General features: G+C 34.8%; 1 protein-coding gene across 4 annotated transcripts in view; it reads left to right on the top strand.

The window, feature by feature from the left end:
- CenB1A (Centaurin beta 1A) overlaps window positions 1-26,943 on the top strand; it is a 66,943-nt gene that overhangs the window by 7,979 nt on the left and 32,021 nt on the right. For 3 of the 4 annotated variants that reach the window (XM_068370761.1, XM_068370762.1, XM_068370764.1), the window contains exons 2-9: window positions 4,484-4,551; window positions 5,020-5,077; window positions 6,108-6,166; window positions 7,383-7,556; window positions 7,977-8,205; window positions 8,755-8,850; window positions 10,775-11,000; window positions 17,483-17,554. In XM_068370761.1, the coding sequence (XP_068226862.1) occupies window positions 4,499-4,551; window positions 5,020-5,077; window positions 6,108-6,166; window positions 7,383-7,556; window positions 7,977-8,205; window positions 8,755-8,850; window positions 10,775-11,000; window positions 17,483-17,554 (967 nt within the window). In that variant the 5' untranslated portion in view covers window positions 4,484-4,498. The remainder of the gene's footprint in view (window positions 1-4,483; window positions 4,552-5,019; window positions 5,078-6,107; window positions 6,167-7,382; window positions 7,557-7,976; window positions 8,206-8,754; window positions 8,851-10,774; window positions 11,001-17,482; window positions 17,555-26,943) is intronic. The other variant, XM_068370763.1, reaches the window with a different exon arrangement.

Here is a 26,943-nt window from a genome sequence, read left to right as displayed (position 1 = left end):
GCAGCCAGAGCGTTTGCCAGAGCAAGGAGAACATCCACTCTCAGAATCTATCAGTCTCAAGGGGAAGTCTTCCGTAGCTGGTACAAGACCAATGCAGTTTCCTCAACCAGTACCACTGTAACCCAGATTGCTGACTTCCTGTTACATCTAAGGAAAGTAAGATCCCTTTCAGCTCCTACGATCAAGGGTTTCAGAAGTATGTTGGCAGCGGTTTTCCGCCACAGAGGCTTGAATCTTTCCACCAACAAAGATCTACAGGACCTCCCTAGGTCTTTTGAGACCTCAAAGGAACGTCGGTTGTCCACTCCAGGCTGGAATCTAGACGTGGTCCTAAGGTTCCTTATGTCATCAAGATTTGAACCTCTCCAATCAGCCTCTTTTTAGGACCTCACATTAAAAACTCTTTTCCTCGTGTGCTTGACAACAGCTAAAAGAGTAAGTGAGATCCACGCCTTCAGCAGGATCATTGTTTTCACATCTGAAACGGCTACATGTTCCTCTCAGCTCGGTTTTTGCTAAACGAGCTTCCTTCACGTCCTTGGCCTAAGTCGTTCGAGATCCCAAGCCTGTCCAACTTGGTGGGGAATGAACTGGAGAGAGTACTTTGCCCAGTTAAAGCTCTTAGGTACTATCTTAAAAGGTCTTAACCTTTACGAGGACAATCAGAAGCCTTATGGTGTGCTATCAAGAAACCTTCTTTCCCAAGTTCTAAGAACTCAGTTTCTTACTATTCAGGCTTCTGATTAGGGAAACACATTCTCATCTGAAGGAAGAAGACCTTGCTTTGCTGAAGGTAAGGACACATGAAGTGGGAGCTGTGGCTACTTCAGTGGCCTTCAAACAGAACCATTCTCTGCAGAGTGTTATGGATGCAACCTATTGGAGAAGCAAGTCAGTGTTCGCATCATTCTATCTCAAAGATGTCCAGTCTCTTTACGAGTACTGCTACACCCTGGGACCATTCGTAGCAACGAATGCAGTAGTAGGCGAGGGCTCAGCCACTACATTCCCATAATCCCATAACCTTTTAACCTTTCTCTTGAATACTTTTTATGGGTTGTACGGTCGGCTAAGAAGCCTTCCACATCCTTGTTGATTTGGCGGGTGGTCAATTCTTTCTTGAGAAGCGCCGAGGTTAAAGGTTGTGATGAGGTCCTTTAGTATGGGTTGCAGCCCTTGATACTTCAGCACCTTAGAGTTGTTCAGCCTCCTAAGAGGAACGCTGCGCTCAGTAAGGAAGACGAACTTATTTAAGGCAGAGTAATGGCTCAAGTCGACTTCCTTACCAGGTACTTGTAATTTCATTGTTATTTTGAATAACTGATAATATGAAATACGGGATACTTAGCTTCTTGATATACATGTACACTGGTTTTCACCCACCTCCCTGGGTGTGAATCAGCTACATGATTATCGGGTAAGTTTAATATTGAAAAATGTTATTTTCATTAGTAAAATAAATTTTTGAATATACTTACCCGATAATCATGATTTAATTGACCCACCCTTCCTCCCCATAGAACCAGTGGACCGAGGAAAAATTGAAGTGGTGTCAACAAGAAGTACTGCAGTACCTGGCCACAGGTGGCGCTTGTGAGTACACCCCCCTCTTGTATAGCGATCGCTGGCGTATCCCTTCCGTAGAATTCTGTCGGGCAACGGAGTTGACAGCTACATGATTATCGGGTAAGTATATTCAAAAATTTATTTTACTAATGAAAATAACATTTTTCAACTGTAGTAGCTTCATGTTCATTGCATTTAATCATTTTGCTGATAAGTTCCACGGTTGGATTCAGGAATGAATAACGTCGTGTGCTGCCATGTGCTGTGATTTTTTACAACCTTAGTGTGATGCAATCAAACCCCATTTTCTTTGATTGTCTGGCCGTAGAGAAAATGAGACTAGGAGTAATCCTTATAAATGACTCTGATTTGTATAGCTAGGAAAAACACAATTTGTTTAAAAATGTTGTAGTTTTCAATGCATTTTATCATTTTGGTTTTATATTATTTCCTTACATAATAATCTCTTGTAAGAATATAACAATTATTTCTGTTGGAAATTAGTTTGAGATTCATGATTCCATTAAAGAACAACAGAAATGAAGAACCAAAGTGGGAAACACAGGTTTTTGGGTGTGGGAAAACAAAACTGTTGAAATATAAGAATGCAATCTAACATAACCACACCCACTTAACCTAACATAGGGTGTAGGGTCCTTCTTTCTTACTTTTTATGTGGGGGGGGGGCATCCTACCCTGATTTATGATATATCTTTGAAAACTTTCAATAAACCACCTATGCACTCAGACTAGTCATATTTCTTTGACCATATTAAAAGATGAAGTCGTAAATGGTATTCCTCCTCTGCATTAGGAAGCACAAAATGTGTGTGACATTTTTAGTAAATTTTACTTATAAACACTGCAGAACCAAAAAATAATTACTTTGAGTTGGTTGCCCCTAAATATTATCAATATTGCGAGGCAAACTTTAACCACAGGTGGGGTGGGATTCTCCTCAGGTTTTCCTGATCCATGGTCAGTTAGAAGTAGCTTCAAATACCCACGAGAGTTCACGGATCGCTACGTCCTTCTTCCATTGACCCAGGTGACTCCCAGATGGCCTCATTCTAAATCATATCCTGTTCTGTCTTGTCGCGATCCTGAGAAAACTCCCTATGGCCCTCACTTTCCCAGGGAAAGTTGACCATCCTCTGCCATTGATGTCGTAGATGGGATTCTTCTCCAATTGTATTATCTGTGGAGTAGATAGTGGATTTCGTAGTCTTTTCTTTACTGAGAAAAGCTCCTACAGTTGCTGCTGTCAAGACTGAGCAGTCTCTGCCTAGTTTCATACGCTGTAGTGTGGAAGGAGTTCCCTTAGTATGGTGCCAAGTCACGTGGCCAAAACTTGAAACATGTCATGGCACAATCCCAGGTTCAAGCCCTTTTCTATTTTCTATCATCTCTGCATGAAGTGTTGGGTGGCATTGAGAGGAGATGCTTTTGTGTCATGTGAGAGCTCTGAAGTGTTATCTGAAGACGACCCGATTTTAACACCACAGGCCTGAGTATCGGCAACTCTTCCTTAACCTGGCAGCACCAAGAAAGAGGTCTCTTTCTCACAATCCTCACAATCCTCCTAAACTCCTCACCCTTTTCTCCTTCAAAGTCTCAAACCTTAAATCGAGATCTCTTCTTTCTCTTCTTGGATTTCCTACTTCTCATTTTAAGATCCATCACCATCAGCCTATGTTGTTTGACACAGGCTTCCCCAAAATCATTTTACAGTTCATCACATTGTTTTTGTCAACTCCTCTAAACAGGATGTACTCTATTTGGCTTTTCACACCTCCACTTTTATAATTTTTGGGTGTTTATATTCAACTTTTGAAACCAGGTGTTCATACAGTACATGCCAATTACAAAGTCTGGGCAATCTCTAATATATACTCCCCATCTTCATTTCTAATTCCAAACCCATGGCATCCATGTGCCTCTTCATATGTATCCCTTCTCTTCCTCACTCTGCCATTCATGTCATATGATTAGCTTCTCCTCTTTCACTGTTTCAATAGCTACCTCAACCTCTTGTGTAAATAATTTGTTCTCTTGGTATTGGCAACCCATCTGAGGAACATATGCCAAAATTATATGAACTGTCTGATCCCCTGTTATCATTGGACTCTTTAAATGCGTATAATTTACTTTCATTACTTCTACCACTTTTGCTTTCCAGTTATTACATATGACCCCAACTCTGTTTCTTCATCCCTCCTCTGACCCGCTGTAACAGAGCTTATACTATTTCTTATCTTTCTAGTTCCACTTCCTTTGCATCTAGTTTCATGCACACAAAGGATATCTTATTTCCTGCTCCATAACATCCATTATCGCCCTCAATCTTCCTGTTAAGAGTATTAAAATTCCTGTTTGGATTTCAATTGTGTCACTAGCCTCTTTGGTAGTCGTGAACCCTACAACACCCCTTGTCCGTTTATCACGCCAGCAGAGGGATCGTGACGTCCATTGCTTACGGGGAACACCTTAGCCCCATCCATATTTCTAATAGCGTCAATCATGTTTTATAATTTGGGACAGGGTTTTTGCAGTTGTATGCCCATGCAGTCATCAACCATAGTTATTGATGGTGGGCTTAACCTTCGACTAAATACAGTGTAATCCAACTGCAATGCAGCAGTTTCCACAGGTACTGATATTGGGCCTAACCCTTTGCTAAAAAGCAAGACTGCAAGGCACCAGCTGTCCTTTTAGTTGCTTTTTACAACACACAGGACTTATATTAGTAGTATTTTTACACCCCTACCATAGAGTAGTTTAATAGCATTTTGCTATTTGATGGTAGTTATGAAAGTATTAGATTTTTATATTTAGTAGACGTGTTTATTTAGGCTTTTGGAATTTGCTTTGTTGTTGATGATCTGTTCCATGGATTGAAAAGATTTTTATGTTTCAGGTGCAGCAATCGAAGATGAAGGCCATAATTGACAATATTGAGTGTCAGAGGGACTCTCCAAGATTTAGGTTAGTATTTTTGCATTCTTGTGAATATTGCGGTGTATTGCACCTCAGGTGTTTTTCAGATGTTCATGGTTATATATTGCTTTCTTGGTGTTACATGGGGGGCCAACGCCATGGAACAGAGACTTCATTGGGTCATCATGAAAGAGTAGAACCAAAGTACTGTTGTCTTATGATGAGAAATTATAGTTTCTCTGATGTGTTGGTAAGGTTATGAATCAAAGTAGCTGATTTTATTAATTTATATTTGGAAGGGAAACAAAATACAGATTGCCTCATATATCAGAGCAACGTTTCCAATGAGGTTGGATAAGCTAATATAAATAGTGTAATTATAGTGCATAAGGAAAAACACTTTTGAATTCATGTGAACAGATGATACTGCTTTACTGAGAGAATATGGATGTTAGTATTTTGTAATCTCACAGGGTAAAGAAATTTTCTCTTATACTTTATCTGATTTTTCCACAGGCAAATATTAGATGAAAATGAGAAGGACTTGGATAATTTGGAGATTAAATTGGAGAAGGTAAGTCTTATTCTGTTTTTTGATAAATGTGTACGTATAATTCCAAGATAGGATTTACGCAGGGTTCTAGAACCCATATATTGGTACAGTACTTTAATATATGCAGTAAATTTTTGGGGGGGATAAAGAATAGACTAACTTATCTTCAACTTTGACTATCCTGTGTTGTGTGCCATCCTTCTTCATTTGAATATTTGACTCGATAATAGGTTTTATAATTTTAATGAAGGAAATTGTAGTTTATCCTATTTCATATTTGAGTAAGGAAGCAAAGTTATCGGAAGTTTATGGTTATAGTACTTGTATCTGGGTGCTAATGGTAGAATTGTCATTACTTTATAACCTTTAAATTGCTTCAGGATTTGAGAGAGATTATGCTCATCCAATATGATAGGTTTTTATGTGTGGTGCTATAAAGTGAAGTTAACGAGAAAAATCAGACAATTCTTTTTAATTTCACAGTACTGTAGTGTTGTACACGTATCTGTACATTAACCCTTTTACCCCCAAAGGACGTACTGGTACGTTTCACAAAAGCCATCCCTTTACCCCCATGGACGTACCGGTATGTCCTTGCTAAAAATGCTATAAAAATGATTTTTTTCATGTTTTTGATAATTTTTTTGAGAAAATTCAGGCATTTTCTAAGAGAATGAGACCAACCTGACCCCTCTATGACAAAAATTATGGCTGTTAGAGCAATTTAAAAAAAATATACACCAAAATGTGCTGGGAAAAAAATTCCCCCCTGTGGGTTAAGGGTTGGAAATTTCCAAATAGCCTGGGGGTAAAAGGGTTATATATTAACTCTTGAGTTTATGTACAATTACTGGAACTATTGTGATTGTTGTCTTAGTAAACAATTTTAAAATGCTTTGTCTGAATGATCCTTATCTACAGAGGGTTTGTTTGCACCATGCATGAAATATTTCTTGTCTGTAAATTTAATCAATTCAGACCATCTTTTAAACTGAAGATTAGCTGTTGTTTGGAATCTGTCTCACTTTATTTTTTCATATAATTTTTTCAGGTGGTGAAACATTGTAATCAGATGGTATTAGCTGGAAAACAATTCAACCAGGAACAAGAGTAAGTACGACCTGTAATTGTTTGTTTTCTGATAGATGTTGCCTTTATGTATTTTTAATCCACGATTCAGCTGTTGATATGCACACCTTGAGTTTGTCTTTCAAGTTTAGCTTTGGTAATCTGAGAATTTTAGAAGAGATTTGTCTGTGTTACAAACAGGAACTTTGCTGTAAGAATGGGATGGAATGAAACAGCTGATGATATATGTGTGTATTCAAAACAAATTTGAGGTGAAATAAAATCCAGGTGGAAAAGTGCAAGTTGATGGAAATGAAGGAAATATAGTAATATGAATTTATTAAGATAAGATAAGTAATAAAAAGCAAACCACATGATAGACATTGTGAAAAGACTGAGACTGAGGAACCTTTTGTACTGTTCATGATAGCATATCATAGTAGGAATTTAATAGCTCATCAAAAGGTTGTGATTGATAGGTCTTGTCATTGATCAAGTGATCTGGGAGATACTTTTTCTGAAAGATGACCATGAAGAGTCATTTCAATGAAAAGTAATGTGGACAAAGGATTTTTCTTTTTTCTTTCTAGTGAACATTAAATGAAAAACTGGTTTACATATGAGCTTTGACGAATCTTGGTATTTATTAGAAAAAAATTGGAAAGTAATTCGAAAGAATGTGAAAAGTTTAGTATAATATTGCAATTTGGATGGAAGTAACATACCTATAGATATTGTTGGTGGTTGTGAGTTCCTCTATGTTTATTTTTATTACTTCTATATGTATTCTAATTTACAACCTCATTTGACCTCTTGTATAAATTTCCTTTGAAGTTCTAGTAAAAGTTTTATTGTTACAAGTTGAAAAGACTAAAAAATATAATTTTTAATATTTTGTCTACACTATTTTAAACACCATTTGGTAGATATTTAATAGTATTTAGAAAAAAAAGTGTAAATTAATGTGGTTTTGATCTGATAGGAATTCTGTTCAGATTTTAAATTTCAAAGAGATGATGAATTTTAAGAGTGACAAAAAAATAGAAAACTTGACTTTTATAGTCAAAAGCAGATACTTTAAATACAGTAGTAATGATTTTGCTTTAATTTATCATTTGGTTAATTCAACTTCTGACTTTGTAACTTTAGTAGATTTTACAGTTGATAGTAGAGCATGTGAAACAAGAAGACTTTTATATCTGTGTGCAATATACAATACAGTACTTAGTACAAGTTTCATTTACACTTTTTTTTTCAGGCATTTGATCCACAGCTTATGGGACTTAGCTGGATATTTTGGAAATGATACGTCCGTGCAGTCTGCTCTCAATCGTATGCTGGCAGCTCTGGGTGAAGCTGCCAAATATCATGCCATTCTTGTTGATCAGGCAGCTCGTGCTATTACCAAGAACTTGGCAAACTTTATCAAGAAGTGAGTTTAGATTAGAATTAGCTTTTTAGTTGGCATTCAAGGTCCAAAGTAAAATATTCATACTTTAATCTGTACATATTTTATATCTTAATTTAATGTGTAGTCCTGGAAAAGCTTCATTATGATCATGTACTGTTTATATGTATTGTAATGAGGAGAAACTTTATTAATTTCATGTAATGGTTTATCTAAAACTTTTCTAATAATATCTTTGAAGTATTTAAACTTTAGAATGTATTCTTTATATCAGCCAAAAATGCATCCTCTTCTTAGTACGACAGAAACATCTTTCATTATAGATTTCTATTTCTACAGAATTATCTTTTATTGTGGTGTAACCTGTCATTTAAAAAAATATTTGGTGATTTGGTCTGCTCAGACATTTGAATATCAGTCCCCCATAATCTCAAACGTTTCTAGTGAAGTGCGGAGCGTTAAGGACCTGAGGCACTACTTTGAGAAAGTGAGCGGTGACATGGACAATATCCTGCAGAGGTCATCGGGTGTGTCAAGGACGCGTGCACATGAAGCAGACGAGGTGAACAACTTGGTGATTGCTACAAGAAGAGCATTTAGACACACTACCGTAGATTATGTCCATGCGATATCTGTTGCGCAGGGGAAGAAGCGTTATGAAGTTGTGGATGCTGTATGTATTTGACTTTATTTCATGTTACTGAATTGAAACTTAACCCTTTTACCCCCAAAGGACGTACTGGTACGTTTCACAAAAGCCATCCCTTTACCCCCATGGACGTACCGGTACGTCCTTGCAAAAAAATGCTATAAATATTTTTTTTCCATATTTTTTATAATTTTTTTGAGAAAATTCAGGCATTTTCCAAGAGAATGAGACCAACATGACCTCTCTATGACAAAAATTAAGGCTGTTAGAGCAATTTAAAAAAAATATACTGCAAAATATGCAGGGAAAAAAATAACCCCCAGGGGGCTAAGGGTTGGAAATTTCCAAATACCCTGGGGGTAAAAGGGTTATCATACTGAAATTTGTGCATATTTTAGCAATCAGATCATATTAATGGGAGTTTAATTAGTTCAGTGATGAAATTTCATGATACATACAATGTGTTTAGTATGTAAGATTAATGCTATTAATTTTTGTAGGTCTAGTTACTCTTCTTACTTTTACCTTTTGTTAATATTTTAAGAAAATGACACACATGCTTTTGTTTTTCAGCTTTTGTCATACTTGAAAGCCTACAACACATTTTACCATCAAGGGACTGACTTGTGCGATGATCTCAAACCATCTTTGGATAAGATAAGCCAAGAGGTAATGATGATTGCTAATTTTTTTCAACTTCAGTAACTTTTCACATTTCAAGTGGAAACCTAGTATTGCATTTTTTTTTTATTGTCATTATTATTATTATTATTATTATGTTATTATTATTTATAAGTGCCAAGAGGCAAGAAGGGAAGGCCTAGAAAGGTAGGTTAAACAATATAACTGATGTACAGTCTTGGGAAGGAAGGGCCTTTGATATCCAGAGTTGTGGTAGTGTTTTTTAAAAAGGTGTGAAGGCTCAGTGTGAATATGGGGCTCAAAGTGCTAATGATGAGTCTTCTCTGTAGGTGTTGGAGCAACTAATGTTGTGGAAGGTTAATTACTCAGGAAGTTCATCTATTATTGAACTGTTTAAGCATGAAGGGGACTCACTTTGTTTCTCTCTTGAACCACCCCATTAGAAAAAACAGCGATATATAACGAAATTGATGTTAGTTATTATAATTTTATTTGTTAATGTTTTTATTATTGTTATTTTTATTAATGGCATACCAGACATTTATTGATATGAATCAAAGGATAAGTATTAAATGTAAGCTTAAAATTGGAAATGGGTAAAATTAAGGGAGTAGCAAGAGATGGTATGAAGGCAATCATTAGCGGAAGATGGAAAAGAGCATGTGGGGGATGACCACAGTGTGTTAAAGACTGACTGTCATTCATTAGAAATACTATTAGGAAATCAGAAAGACTAGAAGATAAGCATAAGAGAAACTAAAAAAAATGTCATTATACTGTATAATGTTTTATTCCCACAATTTGAAAAGACAGAATATAAAAATATAAGAGAAAAGGGCCAATTTAACAAACAATATGAAACAATCAGGATGAATTGGCTCAGGGTCCTAACTTTACCTCGCTTCCACCAGTCATCGCTGGTTTTATCCCATACAGTAAAATATGTGGACCAATGGCCTAACACATTGTACAATGTTTGAAAAGTTATAAAAATATCTAGCAAAATTTTTATTGGTTGATTAACCAATTGTTATGAATATTGTGAGATATTATAGTTCTCTAATTGGCATCTGGCTCAGCTTATAAGTTTCATTTCTGTGCGAGATTATTTTTAAAAAGAATTAAACTACCAAAATTTCATAGTTTGTGAATCCCTTCAATGAAGCACAGTATAACACTAATTGTTTCATTAGATTTTAGATTTTCCTCCTTCTACAGCAGTCTTTTCTAAAGGTAAAAATATATATTTTTTCATAAACTGCAAGTGCCACTGAAGCTCTAGAAGAATCTTTTCTTCAAGAAACTCCTTGAGTAATCAAATTTAATAATTACTTTATTTCAATATTCATTAAAAGTTGGTAGAAATGATGAAAATTGTAGTCCTGTCCCATGGAAGTGCTAGAAAAAGTTATTGCTTTGCTGATTTAGCTTTGTACTCAATGAAAATATTTGCTGTATAGACAAAACTGTACTTGATTACTGTAATCTGAAGAAACCTGATTGGTCATATTCAATGAGACTTATTTTAGTGAAGAAATTCCCATAAACTGTACAATACATGCTTTGGATATAAATATTTATTCATCTATTGATTAATCTTTATATATAATTTTCTCTATTTTCCCCCATATTTAAATATAGGTATTCCTTTCTTTGGAAACTTGCTTTGCAAGTCAGTAGCCTTGAGTAATGTGCTTATACTAGATTACCTCAAAATAAATGTAATAATAATAAAACTAATCATGTCTTGGAATATTCTTTTCGAATAAAATTTTTTCCTCCTACAAGAATAGGTAAAGGTAGTGTAATCATTATACAGTAATTTATATTGTATCAAGTAATGAATTTTGAGTCCAAGTGTCTTAAAAACTATTAAGACTACTTACACAAGGACATTTAATTGCCTAAGACACATTGAGTCTTGGTTAATCATTCTGTCCAATATTTCCAGGTAAGTGTGATGAGAGCCGAGGTTAATGAATTGGAGAAGAGTATGGAAAACCGTCATACAGACGTTACCGACAAAGATCTGGTTTTTTTGTCTGACCAGCATGATGCAAGCCAGCCTGTCGTCATGCATGGATACCTTTTTAAACGTACCACTAACGCATTCAAGACTTGGAATCGACGATATTTTACCTTACAGAATAATCAGCTGGTCTACCGAAAACGCTCAGGTTAGTATTAAATTGTTCTTGGTATTGTATAGTGCAGTAGTATGTTGCCTTTTGTGTTGGATGTTTGTTTTTCTTCCATTTTCAGGTTTGATATTTATTAACATTGGACTTTTGAGTTAACAATTGGTTGTGATTGGTAATTTTGCCGTGTTGTTAACTTCTTCTCGAACTGATTTTAGTCCTTGTAATGATTGTTTGTATTGAAATTTGCTATGCTTTGGTGACATGACTTGTTTTCCCTGCTTGCCATAACAGTGTTTTGAACTTTACTTTTGGTTACGGAAAAGTTTATCAGTACTTCTAGGGACCAAAGTTGATTTTTGAGTGACTAGAATTTTAGTTTTTTACTCCTCTGTTTAATAAGATGGAGATGCTTATTAATTAAAGATTGCTTTATTGCATTCAGAAATTTTGTAAAGGCAATTCTAACTTTAAATTAATCATCTTATCTTATGGGTGAGGCTCGGGCCCTTTTGAGCAGCAGTTAATTTTTCTTTGGTGTGAAACTGTAGTGTCCTTTTCTTTAACAGTAGAATGTATTAATTACTCTGATTTTAGTGTGGTGAATAAAGAAATTATCCAGAAACCAAACCACGTTGATTTCATGCAAAACCATTAATCATAAACTCCCAGGATAATAGTATTTTTTCTTTCAGACATAAGGAGGTGTCAGTCTTAGTATGCACATTCCCTCTAGACCCTATTTATGTATTAACCAATAACTTCACTTTGTGAATTGTGTGATGCGGTGAGATTTAATACTCTGGGAGATGGGTATTTGTTTTATGATTCACAGGTACATACAGACCTTAATGCTGAAGAGATCAAAATGTTTCCCCAACGGAGTAGGGCTCATTAAAGCACTTTGGTACTGTAAGGAGTCAGGAACTAATCGGTTGTAGCTTGAAGGTATTTAGAAGCTTAGTCCAAAGGTTATGGATTCCATAAAGGGTTGATGCCATTAATGAACCTCAAGCCATGTACAGTTGGCATTACTTAAGGGTCTTTGTGGCCTCCCTTTGTCCCTTGGCTCCATTCACTCTTTAGCATTTTACCATTTCTCCATTCCGGAAGCCTTACTTTTTTAATCTTGCCGTCCAAGCTCTTATATTTTATTACATAGTGCAAGTGTGGGGTCACCAACCCATTGCACATGAACACTAAATGTCCTCCAAGGCCGTAGTATTGGGCCATATGGCCTAGATTTATAACTAAATTAAATCCTGTGGAATATAGTCAGCTGCTTGTACTGGTAAAGAGATTTTAAGAAAAGGAAAAGCTGGAAAGGTATAACTTAGAGACTTCAATACATCTCTAGGAGGTGCTGTGATTTAGGAGCAAAGACAATTTTTCTGGATAATGAGCGAGTCTAGTTAATCTTTTTATAAAAACAAACATTTCAAAGAAAAAGAGTAAGATCTTGAGTGATAGCTCAGTGAGATTTCTAGCTCGCCTTGTGTTTTGAATTTATGATTTTTTTTTTCTGTTCGTGACACATTTTTACATGGTTAGGCCGGACCTTATTATTCATGCGAGCTCAGAATGTTCTGAGATGCAATCTTTACCCTTTTCTTTCAGGTGTCTATGCAGTAACCTGTTCCTTCTTCCTTCCCATTGTGTTATTTGTTAACAACCTATACCCATTCAAATACAGGAGCAATGTCTCCGAAACTTTATTGGCTAGATTTCCTCTGCTTAATGTGACAGATACTTTAAGTTGCATTAATGCATGATATTCATTTTTCTAGATAATCTCCGGGAACAAAGATAAAAGAAAGATATTCATGTCCTTTATAAGAGCAAGTACAGTAATTTATTTGCTCGAGATATCTTTTCCAAGATGGGAGACTGGAACTGGTTTCGACTAAGGACAGTGGACTTTAAATTGGTTATATTTAGGGATTTTTTTTTTCAGTTATCTCAGTATATGTCCAAAGAAGCTAAACTGGTGAACATGTAAAAAACAGAAAAAATTAAGTGAAGAAATGCCACCAGTATTCACCTGAAGAAGCTAAGCAGGTGAAAATGTAAAGACGACCAGAAATATTTTAATGAAGAAATGCCCTGAGGATCCCTTAGGCACCTAAGTTACGCATGGATGACACCAAGAAATTGTTGTTGATATTTGCCTCCGCATAACCTGCCATTGGTATGCTCAACACATGCTAAAGAGGCCAACTTGACCAAAAAGAATAATTTTTCTCCTAATATTGTCTAAATAAATGTGCTACTTGAAATAAGTTTAGGACAAGGTCAATTTTATATACTTATGCTTCCACCAAAGATATAGACTGCCAGTTGAAACAAAGTCTTAGATCCAATGTTGCCCTTGTTCAAAAGCCTGCCAGTGATTCTGAGTTTCCTGAAATCTCAGTTTTAGATTTTCCAGCTAAAAGCCAGTTGAATATTTGGATCCCTCTAAAAAAGTTTACATTGGAGGCTATGGTGTGTCATTCTCTTTCCCAGAGTTTGTGTCACTTGATAAAGTTATTTATTGAAGCTGCAGGTGCCTAAGTTTAAGCTTCAAAACCATTTAGGGCCGAAAGTATGCTTTATTGCACGAATGACGTATACTCATACATCTTGAAGAAACTTGTAAACACTTGGTAAAGATTTCATAGAATACAGTAAAGACTTTATAGAACACACATGCTCAAGTAGATACGTAACAGGATAATATAGCTTAACGAAATATTCATATGCCCTTTGGTACGTAGGCCAGAGAAATATAAATGAGGAACTAAGTGAATTGGGGAAGGAAGAAAGATGCTGAAACACAGATCAGTTATAGAAGCCCCAATAAAGTTAAATGGAGGAAAAGTTTGTACAGCTTTTACCTGTTTGGCTAAGGGTCCACAAATCTTAGGAGACTTGTCTGGGATGTTCCTTTTCACTACAAGAAAGTTTATGATGAAAGAGGCTAGTCAAAATATCTGCCTACTCAATGAGATATCTTCCTCTCACACACCATTGGAAGAGGAAAACTATCTGTACTGGTTTTATTTGTATCCTAATGAAAAATAGGTACTTTTAAGTAATGTCCCTTTATGTTTATGCAATTTTTGGGGGGTAGACCTAGGTTAAGTTTTATTTTGTTATTTTGAAAAAACTTATTAACCTACATGTAACTATTCCTTTATTCAAATGTTCAGTGAATATACAGTAACTATTTTTTTTCCTATTTACTCCTTTTTCATTTGTAGGATGTAAGCTCTAGCTTAGGTTACCCTAGTGTCATATGAAAAAGGTAGTTTATATTATTCCATTATATTTCAACCTCATTTTAAAGGAAGAATCATGAATATATGAAATTCCCATTCCCAGCAGGAGTAACTGGTATGTTGTCTTGTCCATTTAATTGATATTAGATTACTTAAGTTCAGGTGAATATTTTGTACACAGGATGAACAGAGCTCTAAGGGAATGAAGCTCTGGTAAGACTTGCATAGTTTTAAGAAAGGTAAAGCCTAAAATTTCCCAAATGTGTAATTTATTAATTTTGATAAGTAGGAAGTTATTGGTTATAAAGAAGAGTATCCACATTTTTGCACCATTCTCGATTTAACAAGACCATTGTGAAAGAGGATTCGATTTTATTAAAAGATGACATTGCATTATGTTGTAATGTTATTGCTAAAGCACATGCGAATGTAAAGAATACCTAGAATAACAAAAAGGAATTAGCACAATGATATAGAATAAAAATGATCTTCACTGAAACAGTATGCTAAATTCTTATGTTTCTACTCTACATCAGGGTTGTGCATGTAATGCAATGTACATTATTACACAATTCTATCTGATTGAAGAAGTGGAAGGCAGTCTATCTGCCACTGAAATTACTCAGGAAAATCTATAGATCTACAAGATCCAAGTCTAAAAATGTATAAACCTCTCCATTGATTTTGCTTATATTGTACATACACAAAGTGTTTACTCACATATTGTAGTGCTTCCTTGCACATTATGTAGTACAAGATAGTGCAAAGAATCAATGAACTGTAAGATATTTTTTATTCAACAATTCCATTTTCCTGTTAGTATGTTAAAAAGAGTCTCTCTCTCTCTCTCTCTCTCTCTCTCTCTCTCTCTCTCTCTCTCTCTCGATTTATATTTACATTGAATTCATTGATATTTTCTCCTGCTCTTTTAATTATGGACTCACAAGGGACCTTGTTTTTCTCCATGAATGGTATAAAAAAACTTTTTTTGTGCTTTTGCAGACGCTTTGAAAAGAGCTGAAAATTCTGAAAGTTTTGATTGTGTAATTTATTGTTACAGTATTATTTTTTTTATTATTTTTATTACAGTAGTAGTAGTGAAATAGTTTAGAGAAAAATTACACCATACACCGATTTAGCAGTGCAGTACACACCTCCCTCCATTATTGTAGATTGAAATGAATGATTCCTATGCTTTCTCAAGACTTTTTCATAATATGGATCTTATTTTTAATTATTCTTAATTTATACATGAGATTGAGTGCATCATTTAATCATATATTTGAATTAGATATTGTAGAATAGAATTAAAGAAAAATTTCCTTAAATTAAAAGTTTTGACGAGCCTCGACATACTTTACTGATACTGTATGTAGGTATAGAGTGCATAATATTTTGTGTGTTCAAATTCTACATAAAGTTGTATATGAAATAAAAGATAAGGCATCGTGGGTTGATATACTACAATTCTAATATAGTGTCGAAATAATTCATTTAATAGTAAAAATACCCAATTTTACAACTTCTGATTTGCAATACAATTTTAGTCATGAATATTTGATGCAATCTTAGAATTATTTTAATATAAAACACCCATGTAGATAGGAAAGCAGTACAGTACAGTTAATTAATTACTATCTACTGTGTATGGTAGTATATACATCATACTCTTATCATATTCTAGGGTGTTTTTTAGTTATTATATTTTATTTTGTACAGTATGTAACATATGTAAATCTGGTTCGCAGTAATAAGTCATCTCATCACAGCATTTCAGGTGGTTGTGTGCTCTCCGTGTAAAGTTACTAGGACTTGGTATATTTATTTTGTCCCTGTCTATGATATTAGGCTTCTGTTACACTTTTCTTCAAAAGTAGGAAGTCAGCATTTTATTAATACAATGTTTTGGTTATTTGATGTGAATGTTATGTGGTAACTGTAGTTGCCCCGCTTCTTGTAGATTTTAACAATTTGGGTGTCATTATGGTAAAGTGTGCAGTACTGTGATAACTAAAAATTTAGATTGATTACAAATATTAAATACAGAAAAAGATAATTTCTTAATATATGAAATAAATGATTTTACTTTCAAATGCAAAAATACCGCTGTTACTTGGTATCTGAAGTTCTTAAAAGCTATACAGAGTATTTGTTTTTTTAGTATTTTTTTCAATACTTAAAAAATGGTAGAAGGATTTTCTTCCAAGAATTTTCAACTATTCTTATTTGCTTTGTAGCTTGAAGGTTAACCTTTGGTGATAGATGAGGAAAACGGAAAACTTTATGTGCTTACTGAAAGTTTAATGCAATTATGAAGCTCTAGCCTAAATGAAGTTGCATTTGAGAATTTTTTTTTTTCTTTTTGATGAAATACCATGAGCAGCTTTAGAAAACAAAATTATTCATTATACTCAAAAGTAAATAAATTGATTAGAGAAAGCTTCATAGAGTCTGACTCATTATCATATGTTTATTTAATATGTTGCTAAAGAAGAATGAACCTCTGCTACTAGATTCCAGATCTTACTATCAAGAAAGTTTGGGATTTTACTTCCTACATGAAATGAACTCAGATTGAGAATTAATGGGTTTCATTGATTGTATCAAGCTTAAAGAATATTAACAAATACTAATAGAATTAATGACTATGTTCATTGTTTTTATTGTCATTAGGTGGTTGTTATGGCATAGCTGGCCTTTTGACTTCTGCAGTCATACCCTCTGGAATGATCTACTTTTTCCAATTTGACTTTTGCTTGTGATCATTTGCCTATGAAAGAATGGGCTATGTAAAGCATTTTGGATTATTGAATTACTGCACGAGTCATGGGTCAAGCATTTGTGCAAATACTGAATATCTGCAAACAGTGTATTAATGTACATGTGCTAATACTAAGCGTCCATTCAACCTAACTGGCTAGAGGAGTAGTTTGGTGTTTTACTCTGTTGCTTTTCATGGGGAAAATACTAACTTCGTATTACAAGAACCTATACATCAGGTCAATGCACCTTTTTTCATGATGCAATGTTCTCTCTAGATTTGTATATGTATGTACATCATTTTGCTCTTTGAGAACTATTTTGTTTAAAGCCTTTTTTTAGAACACATTATTTGCTTATATCCTTATTCTTGGAATTATAACATATGTACAGTCTTCAAATTACATTATATTTTGGTTTCATGGCAATAGCTGTTATAATCTGATGATTCTGATGTGTAGAGTCCCTCTGTTAATTCTGTTTTTTTTATGCTCTTCCAAGGAAATAGGAAGTCAGTCAGGAACTCAGGAGGAGGTATACTACTGAATAGTCGTATCTCACATGTGCACGGAGGTCTGTGTTACGGCTAATTTTTTTCCTTAGATCTCTATTTATTGGTTCTGAGGTAGCACTTTTAAACAGCAGAACGTTCTTTTTTCTCTTCCTTCTCTGATGTTCAAAAGATTACTGTATTAACACTTTTATTAAAAACATGCACACTATTCATGAGCCAAGGAATGCTAAGTTGATAAAGATATTCATCATGCTGTAAGGTGATAGCTATTCATAGTTCTCTTCTATATGCTTCTACACACAAGCATGTTGATACATTATTAAGAAAGCAGCTTGGTAGATTATATGAAATTTTTGCATGGGCTTCTGGATACAAGAAAAATAATTGGCTTTTGTAAACTCATCATTGTTCATTATTATTTTGCCCATTATTGAAATGAATTGGATAATTTTATGGGGTATATATTTAGTTTTTTATTTGATAGTAATGTTCATGGGAGATAAAGAAAAATATATGTCGGGAAATTTTGTTTTCGTTGTATATAATCACATGGTTTCTCTATACAAAACAAGGACAGGTGCTTTACTGAAATTAAGCATTATTGACTATTGTAATACAGAAGGAGAGTAATGAACTAAAGCCATGTTAACCTGTTAAATGTCACCTTTATAATAATAAGTTTAATACGATCAACTCGATACTGCCTTCAACATATTACATTTATGACTTTAAAGGCACCTGTTAAGCTGTCATCTCCGTAATAATACGTTTACTCGTATAGGAAGGGTAGGAACATTTGACGACACACACTACATACATAAATTGTAAATGGAGGGTAATAGGCTGTCAACATTTTTTAATTGGACACTTGATATTAGAAGCCTCACGTTTTTTCAGTAGGCTTCGAGCATTTTTTTGTAATACTGTAATTCAAACATTTTCTCTTTTATATAGTGAGCTCGATTGAAAGAGCTGATTTATTTTCTGATATCGAGGGATGATAACTTTCCATTACCAAGTGACTATACGACAAGAGGTATAGAGAGAAAGAGGGTGAGATCACTTCACTTTTGTTGCTGAGCTTGGTGGGAAATTTATGGTTGAAGATTAAGGTAATTCGTTAGAATACTTTGAGGGTGAATGGAGTGATGGTATGATAGCAGCTGGGTCATCCGTATTGTGGAGGCTTAATAGATAAGGAGCTGTTTACCTGTTACATCATCATCATCTCCTATGCGTGTTGACACAAAGGGCCTCGATTAGATTTCGCCAGTCGTCTCTATCTTGAGCTTTTAAATCAGTACTTTTCCATTCATCATCATCTACTTCACGCTTGATAGTCCTCTTCCTGTTACATCTTTGATAAGAAATTCTAGAAATTGTGTGAATTTCATGTAAATGCCAACAAAAGACAGTTTAGGTTTACAGGAAGTTGTCTAGAAGTTAGAAATTTGATTTGGATTACAGTAATTTGTAATGCTCTTTGTGGCAAATTCTCTCTCTCTCTCTCTCTCTCTCTCTCTCTCTCTCTCTGTGTACATAAATAGGTTTTGAGGTTTTCCAGAAATTTCATTGAGTAGAATTACTTAATGTTTAGTGATATATAATATATAATGACAAAACATATGACATAACACTTCTGATTCACAAACCTTTCAACAAAATCACACGGAATTTATAGGTTATGAGACGTTTGGTCGTATTTATGCAGTGCTGACATCCACTCCATATGACATTACAGTGAACCCTCGTTTATCGCGGTAGATAGGTTCCAGACGCGGCCGCGATAGGTGAAAATCCGCGAAGTAGTGACACCATATTTACCTATTTATTCAACATGTATATTCAGACTTTTAAAACCTTCCCTTGTACGTAGTACTGTTAACAAACTACCCTTTAATGTACAGAACACTTAATGCATGTACTACAGTACCCTAAACTAAAACAGGCACAAATATTAAAGGCAATTTTATATCATGCGTTTCCTAAACACGCTAAAAAGCACGTTAAAAAATGGCAACCAATGTTTTGTTTACATTTATCTCTGATCATAATGAAGAAACAAACTGGAGGTAGAGCTTTGCTTATTACCCAGACATATTTCCCATACTATTCCCTTAGAACTACATCACATCTTCCTACTTTAGATATATATATATATATATATGTGTGTGTGTGTGTGTATATATATATATATATATATTGTATACACATATACATAGCTACATATATACATACATACATAAATACATGCATACATATATATATATATATATATGTTACTGTATATATATGGGTTATGGAAAAAATCCGCGAAGTGGTGAATCCGCGATGGTCGAACCGCGAAGTAGCGAGGGTTCACTGTATTGTGACTCGGTCGCTAATGTAGCATGCATTTTTATCTGAGCATCTTGGGCAATAATTCTGATCAGCCCTCGGTCTGTAATGAGACCCAGCTTTGGTAAAATGGCGTTGCATGTCAATAAAAATTATTTACGGTACTTTGGTAATAAATAAGCACTTGATGAGAATTGATTGTTAAGCAAGTTTAGTTAAATAAGAGATATGTCATACTTGGGTTATTAAATTCAAAATGAATTAATGACCAATGAGCAGCTGGTCCCACGCCTGGATAGGACATCGAGACTCATAAAAGAAAGATAAGAGTATCAAATGGTGGCATTTGAATAGGCTGGATTTGTGAATGGACAAAATAAAAATTAAAAATTAAAAAGAAAAATTGGGTGTAAAGTAGCTCAGTGAATATGTGAACATGGTAAAAAATACCTTTTATTAGTAACGATACCACAATTTGCCTTCCACATGGTCATACATAATTTTCAGGATTCTTTTCTAGACCTAATAGAGGTGCATTCCAGAATTTTGTATAAGTTTTGTAGCACTATTTTTAGGGAAAGATATATGTTATTGATATGAGGATATATGTACTAGGGCATAAGTTTTTCAGGTCAGTCGGGAGTGGCTTATATGCACAAGAAGTATGGCAGACTTGTTTTTATGTTTTGAAAGTGGAAAAACAGAATCCCATTTAATTTCATAATGAATTGTGCTATGAAAAATTATACAGTGGTACACTCTCTAGAACCATATACAGTATCTCATGCTAGGGTTAGAATGATAGGAAAAATTACTAGTGATCAAAAATACTATTTTTTAAAGATGTGATGTAACAATAACAATAAAAAAGTCCATATTTGTTCCTATGCATATACAGTACAAACTGTTTGTCCTTTACACTAGGGATATGTATTCACCTTGCTGGAATGACCATTGAATCGTTGACTAGGTAGTTAATTAACTACAGGTGACATGAGGGGGAAGCTCCATTTATCCATCTGTCACAGAATAGCCACTTTTGTCTTTGGCTGCAATGGGAGGAGACGTACCATCGTGGTCTCTCGACTATGGGAACTTTTCCATTCTTTTGTGGTAAAGTGTTGGTTTTTAATTTTTTTACAACTTGCTTGCACTGTACAGTGCATTATGTCCAAAGGTAAATATTGTTCCTCTGAAGATACTAAACTTTAAAATTCAATGTGTTGTTTTCGTTTTTCTGATCATGAAGTTGGCAAACTCGGAGCATAACTCGTCTCGCTTTTTCTGTCTTGAGAGAGAAGTACCAGTTTTGGACAGAGTTTTGCCTTACATGCATGCCTTTTAATAGAAGTCTTTATTTTCGTGTGCTCACCTGGCCTCGACAATGTTCCTCGGATGGTGGTCCCTGTGTTGAAGTGGTTGTGAGTGGTTTGTGTTGCGGTTGAGGGAACTCTTACAGCTTCCTCCTCATTTATTATCGGTCAACAAGCCCATAACGTTACATGTCTGCCAAGAAGCAACATTTTCATCCACCCGGCATGGGGAAGGATGGGTTGTTATTTTACCAAACATTTTGCACTACTGATGCCTTCTCATTGTAGGGAGATAAGTTTTCTCAGTCCTGGAACTACAGTAGTTTAATTTTTAACCAAGGCATTAACATCTACAGTACATCCCTATGATTAGCTGTTAGGAGGTTGTACAAGTCACTTTCCTCGCTCTTGTATGGGACCAGTAGGGATAACATGAACAGAGAAGGAAAGAACTTTCCTTTTACATTCTAGGGGACTTCCTCCCACATAATAATGAGTCTCTATTATAAAGGACGAATGGTGTGTATACATGTCTGAATAAATAATAGATTTTGAAAGTATTTTTTTTAGTTTTTCATAGCAATATAAGGCCGAGTCTTTTGAATTATATTACCCACCTCAAACACCTCTCTCCATCTCAGGCCTAAGGACAAAAGTTTGTGACAGGTGGGTGGGTGGGGCTCCCCCCTTGTGCCACCTGTCATTAACAAACTACCTTTTAGCAATTCAATACCCATTCTAATGCGTTGAAGACATATCCTCCTTTTAAAGGACTTTGCTTTGCATAGATGGGAAAAATACTGAGTATTAGAATTTGTTATACTTATTAAACCGTATCTAATTTTTGACAAAATGTGCATGCATAACTTCTTTTTGGCTCTAGCACTTGAAACTTTGGACTTACTATAGAAGCATATCTTGAAAATACTTCAAGGTAATGAATGATATGTTAAAGATATGCTCTTAGCTTATTAAAATTGTATTCTGAAACCTTTCCATTTAACTATATTTTACAAAGGTAAGAAAACTAATATCTGTATGTTGATGTGTATGCGAGTACGTATTAATATTCAGTATATCTGTTATGTTTCTTTGTAAATATTGAAGCTAGTCAGTGACTTGAGTTGTTCATTTTTTCTTGACTATTAGAAAACAAAAAGCCAGAAATTTTGTATAACTTGAGCAGGATAATACACAGAATCTGTTTGTAAATACACTATAAGAATTTATACCAGAAGTTTTATATTATATCTAAACGCAAATCTGAATAAATTGAGAGAGTAAATCGACCTCCATTTGTATTTTACGTAAATGAAAGGCAGTCAGTTGAATGTCCATTGAATAAGCTTGAGGACATTTTTTTGATCAATGGGATTATTGTTTTGCAAAGCACATTGATTTTATAACTTAGTCCATAAGGGGCTTTAATTTAGTGCTGCCTATCTGATCTGCAACCACAATAAGTAATTCTTAGCAAAATAGCTAAGATCCCGATTCCTGGTTGTTGTCATGTACTCCAGTTTATGCTACTATTTCTCATGTATTTTTTAACATAGAGAAGCTTATGTTTTCAAATCTCTTTTAGCAGTAGGCAAGTCAGATTTCCAGAATTGTATTTATAGGATTTAAGGGTTATAAAATAAGAAATAAGTGGATCTTCCAACTGCTTCTCTTACAAATTTATTTTTTCTCTGAAATGGGCAATTGAACCAGATTATTAGACTGTCAATTGCAGAATTGGATTTAGAGGATTTAAGGGTTATAAAATAAGAAATGGTGCATCTTCCAACTGCTTCGCTTACAAATTTATTTTCTCTGAAATGGGCAATTGAACCATCCCCAGATTTATTTGTACACCTGTTAAACTTCTTGTTATAAACCTTAGCTGTGCCACAACTCTAAAGTTCTTAATATTTTTCATGCTTAAGGTTAGGTAACTTAATTTATTCCAAACTCCACCTTTTGCCTACAATTTTAATGTTGCGTAATGCTTCTAGACTTTTAGACTTCTTTTATTATGAGAAGGCACTGTTAGTTGCATTGAACTAGCAGATTACTTGACATCTCAAGAAAAACTTGCTTATTCTTCATCTTCAGTTTGGACATTTTTTTTTCTTATAGTTAAACTCTTGATTATTGATATCTATGGGTGTTGATAATTTTTATAGTTGTGTGAAATGGTAATAGTACATTTGTTAGAGTATGTTACTGAATTAAGGATTTTATTGTCTACCTCTTCTTTGATAAAATGATAAGTTATTTTTCCTGTCATTTTTGCACTGGGAAGTTCAACTTTCTGTTGAAGAAAAGGGGAACCAAACAGTTTTGGCTTGGCTTTTAAATCACTGACAGTTAAATTAGGGTGGCATTTTTTTATCACTGAACTGTCACTTTGAAGTACATAAAACATATTTGTATTGGTCTCATTCAAGTCTTTTCAATCATATGTTTATATGTTTATATTCAAAAGGCTCCCAACTTGACTTCCCTATATCAAAGACAGAAGAAGTGAGGTTCGATCGTACCAGAGGTATTCATTTATACTTCCTCACATTTTGTTAGTTGTCTGAGCTGTTAACATTTAGAATACTCCCAGTATGTGTTTTTTTCTGCTTGGTATGAAGTTTTCACCTTCTGAATATAATTCCCAAGCTAATTTCTTGTTCCTTTTCAGCCTTTTCCCATTTTCTTTAATTAAGTGATATTGTAATTTATACTGTTCACCCCAACGGGTAAAATTTATGTCCCCCTTTAGAGGTACTTTGTTCTCTTTTATGGTTGATTCAAGTATAACAGCTGTTGTGATAGCCTATCGGAACGTCCCTGCCTGTGGTTCAAGTCCTTTTCAAACTTGATTGTTTTTTGTAGTGTGTGCAACATGGGAGTTTTGGGAGAGCCTATAGGTTTACATGCTGAGTCATCAACAGCCATTGCTTGGCCCTCCTTGGTCCTAGTTTGGGTGGAGAGGGGCCTTACTGTTTTTTCAGAAAGTGGCTTCCCTATTCTTTCGTAGATGCTGAGTTAACTACTGAGATTTGATTAAGGTTCTGCTTCCACTAATATTTCTCAAAGCCTTCACTTCTAGCCAAAACTGAAAAGTAAAAAGTGGGTAGAACCTTACTGGCCATCACTTTGCAAAGTCGAGTAGGAGTGAGCGAATGCCAAAGCAGCTGAAGGTACCAGCTTCTTGAGAGATACTTTGTGACTGATTGGAGGATGCTATGCTATTGTTGGTGGACTGGAATTCTGCCAAAATTGTCAAATTACAGCAGTAATTTTAGTTACTGTCTTCAGTGGGTTGAAATAACAGTCCTGAGGTATTTCTCCCTTGCAGAAGACAAAAGGTTTGTCTTTGCAAACTTCACATGGTGTCCCAGGGGATGGCAAAGTCTTAGTAGGGCAGATATAGCCTACTATAACCTGTCTGTAGTATGCCGTAATCAGCAAACCACAGATTTATCTGCATGTATGGATTGGGAGGCAGTGGACCCCTCACAGTCAGAGGCTCTAAAATCTGCAAAACCTCAGTGTGGAGATAAGGTTTTTATAACTTGTTCGCAGAGGATGGCATGATGAGCAAGGCCCCGACACATCTTCATTTATGGATATGATAAGGAGGCTGTGGCCCTCATAGTCGCAGGGTCTGAAGTTGGAATAAAAACTGATCATAGTTAACAGGCAAAAATGCAGAATCCCAACTGATAGATTTGGCTCTAATGAGTTGCAGAAACTACTTTAAAGCTGGAAAAATTTGAAAATTGCCATCTTGAAGATCCAGGAATACTAGAAAGTTCTCCTTCCTTTTTAATCCCCCACGCTCAATCCGCTGACTCCACTTTCTCCCTCTGGATAGGAGTCTGATGGAGGAACTTTTAGAATGAGATATGAGACTGTTCAACTACCACCCAGTGATCGATCATACAATGAATTTCTTTCTCTCATTCCCTCTGATCTTGTATCTCCATATACAGACTACAAGAATTAGGAAATTCATTAGATGTACCTGTGCTTTTAGTTGATGCTTACGCTATTAGATTACTCCACTATATTTAAAGTATAGTTGAATCTGGGGACATTTGAGACTGCTGAATGTGTGCATATAGTATATGACTGGTAGGTTTGTGTGAAAAAAAATGTTCTCATAAAATTCTTTCAAGTTTTAGCATCTGCATATTCTGCTTATCTTAGTTTCAGCATCTGGGTATTCTGCTTATCTTAACTGTGTTGTTCCATTATATGTATACATAAGTGTATATTTGAATCTCTGTATCACAACTGATGCTTTGAAAGTTCTTCATGAAGGTATTCACCAGGATCTACATGCCCATTGTGCACTTTTAACCTATTTGTGAGATGCCTTTTCAAGAGTTCATAGCTTCTATTTCTTTTTTGAGACTTTAATTTACCTCTATTGATTGAGACTGAAGCTTAATGCCTGTACACTGCCACTCAAGGTATAGCCGAGGCATAGTGGGTTGGGATAACCATTCGTTCATGGTTTATGATCTTGAAAAATGTGACGTAAAAAAGTCTTGTGCTGCAGATAGTTCTATCTACCATGACAGCTGCATATCAAAACATCTTGAGATTTTGGTGCAAATTTAATTTTAATTTAATTTAGAGACAAGTACTATATTGTTCAATTTAGCTCTATAAATCTTAATTTTAATTTTCTTTGACAATTTTAAATGAAACATAATTATTGTAAGGTACTATTTTTGATATTTTAAATTAGTTCTTGAGATATTTCCTTATTTTTATATATAGTTTTTGTTCTACGTACATCTCTTTATGTTTTAGGATGTGAGGAAGCCAAAATACTGTACTGCCAGAAAATGTGCCCTATGCATAGATTCTTTACACTTGAAATACAGTAATCGGAAAACTCTGACCCCTAAGGTCACATTTCTATCTTTGCTATTTTACTTATTCCGTCCCATGTAGCTTGCCTGTTTTTTTCACATGAGATATTGTTCACATATACAAATGTGCAGTACCTAGAAGCTTCAATGGAATTTTAATGAGCATTGTAAAGGCTTGTAGCTGTACTCGAATGTAAAAAGATAAATTTTTTTGCTCCCTAGCAGTTTGTATTAGGTAAAGGCATTTGCATGAGGTCTCAAATGAAGGTATGGTGATATTTTATTACGCTCAAGTAATAGTATTTTAGAATACTGAGAACTCATAATATGAAATAAACCGGTAAATTTAATAAATTTGTTATAGTATTAATGTGTCATTACACGAAAGGGACTGACATGGCTTAACCCTTTTACCCCTAAAGGACGTACTGGTACGTTTCACAAAAGCCATCCCTTTACCCCCATGGACGTACCCGTACGTCCTTGCGAAAAAATGCTATAAAAATTTCTTTTTTCATATTTTTGATAATTTTTTTGAAAATATTCAGGCATTTTCCAAGAGAATGAGACCAACCTGACCTCTCTATGACAAAAAATTAAGGCTGTTAGAGCAATTTAAAAAAAATGTACTGCAAAATGTGCTGGGGAAAAAAATAACCCCCTGGGGGTTAAGGGTTGGAAATTTCCAAATAGCCTGGGGGTTAAAGGGTTAAAGTACCCATAACCAGATACTGTACTGTATCGGACTATCATGAACAATTTAGAAATAATACTTCTATAAGTTTTTTGTGTTGATTATAAAAGTACACAATACTAAACCTTTTGTCAGGCCTATCATGGTATTAAGGGTTTGGTACTGCTATTTATTTTCATATTGTATTCATCCTTGATAGAGCCAAAAAAGCACTGGGACTTAATAACCTGAACTCTCTCTCT

This window comes from Palaemon carinicauda, chromosome 3 (genome assembly GCF_036898095.1).
Source record: "Palaemon carinicauda isolate YSFRI2023 chromosome 3, ASM3689809v2, whole genome shotgun sequence".
NCBI lineage: Eukaryota > Metazoa > Arthropoda > Malacostraca > Decapoda > Palaemonidae > Palaemon > Palaemon carinicauda.
The sequence above is the reverse complement of the archived record's forward strand: the minus strand, read 5'-3'. Positions and strand labels throughout refer to the sequence as shown.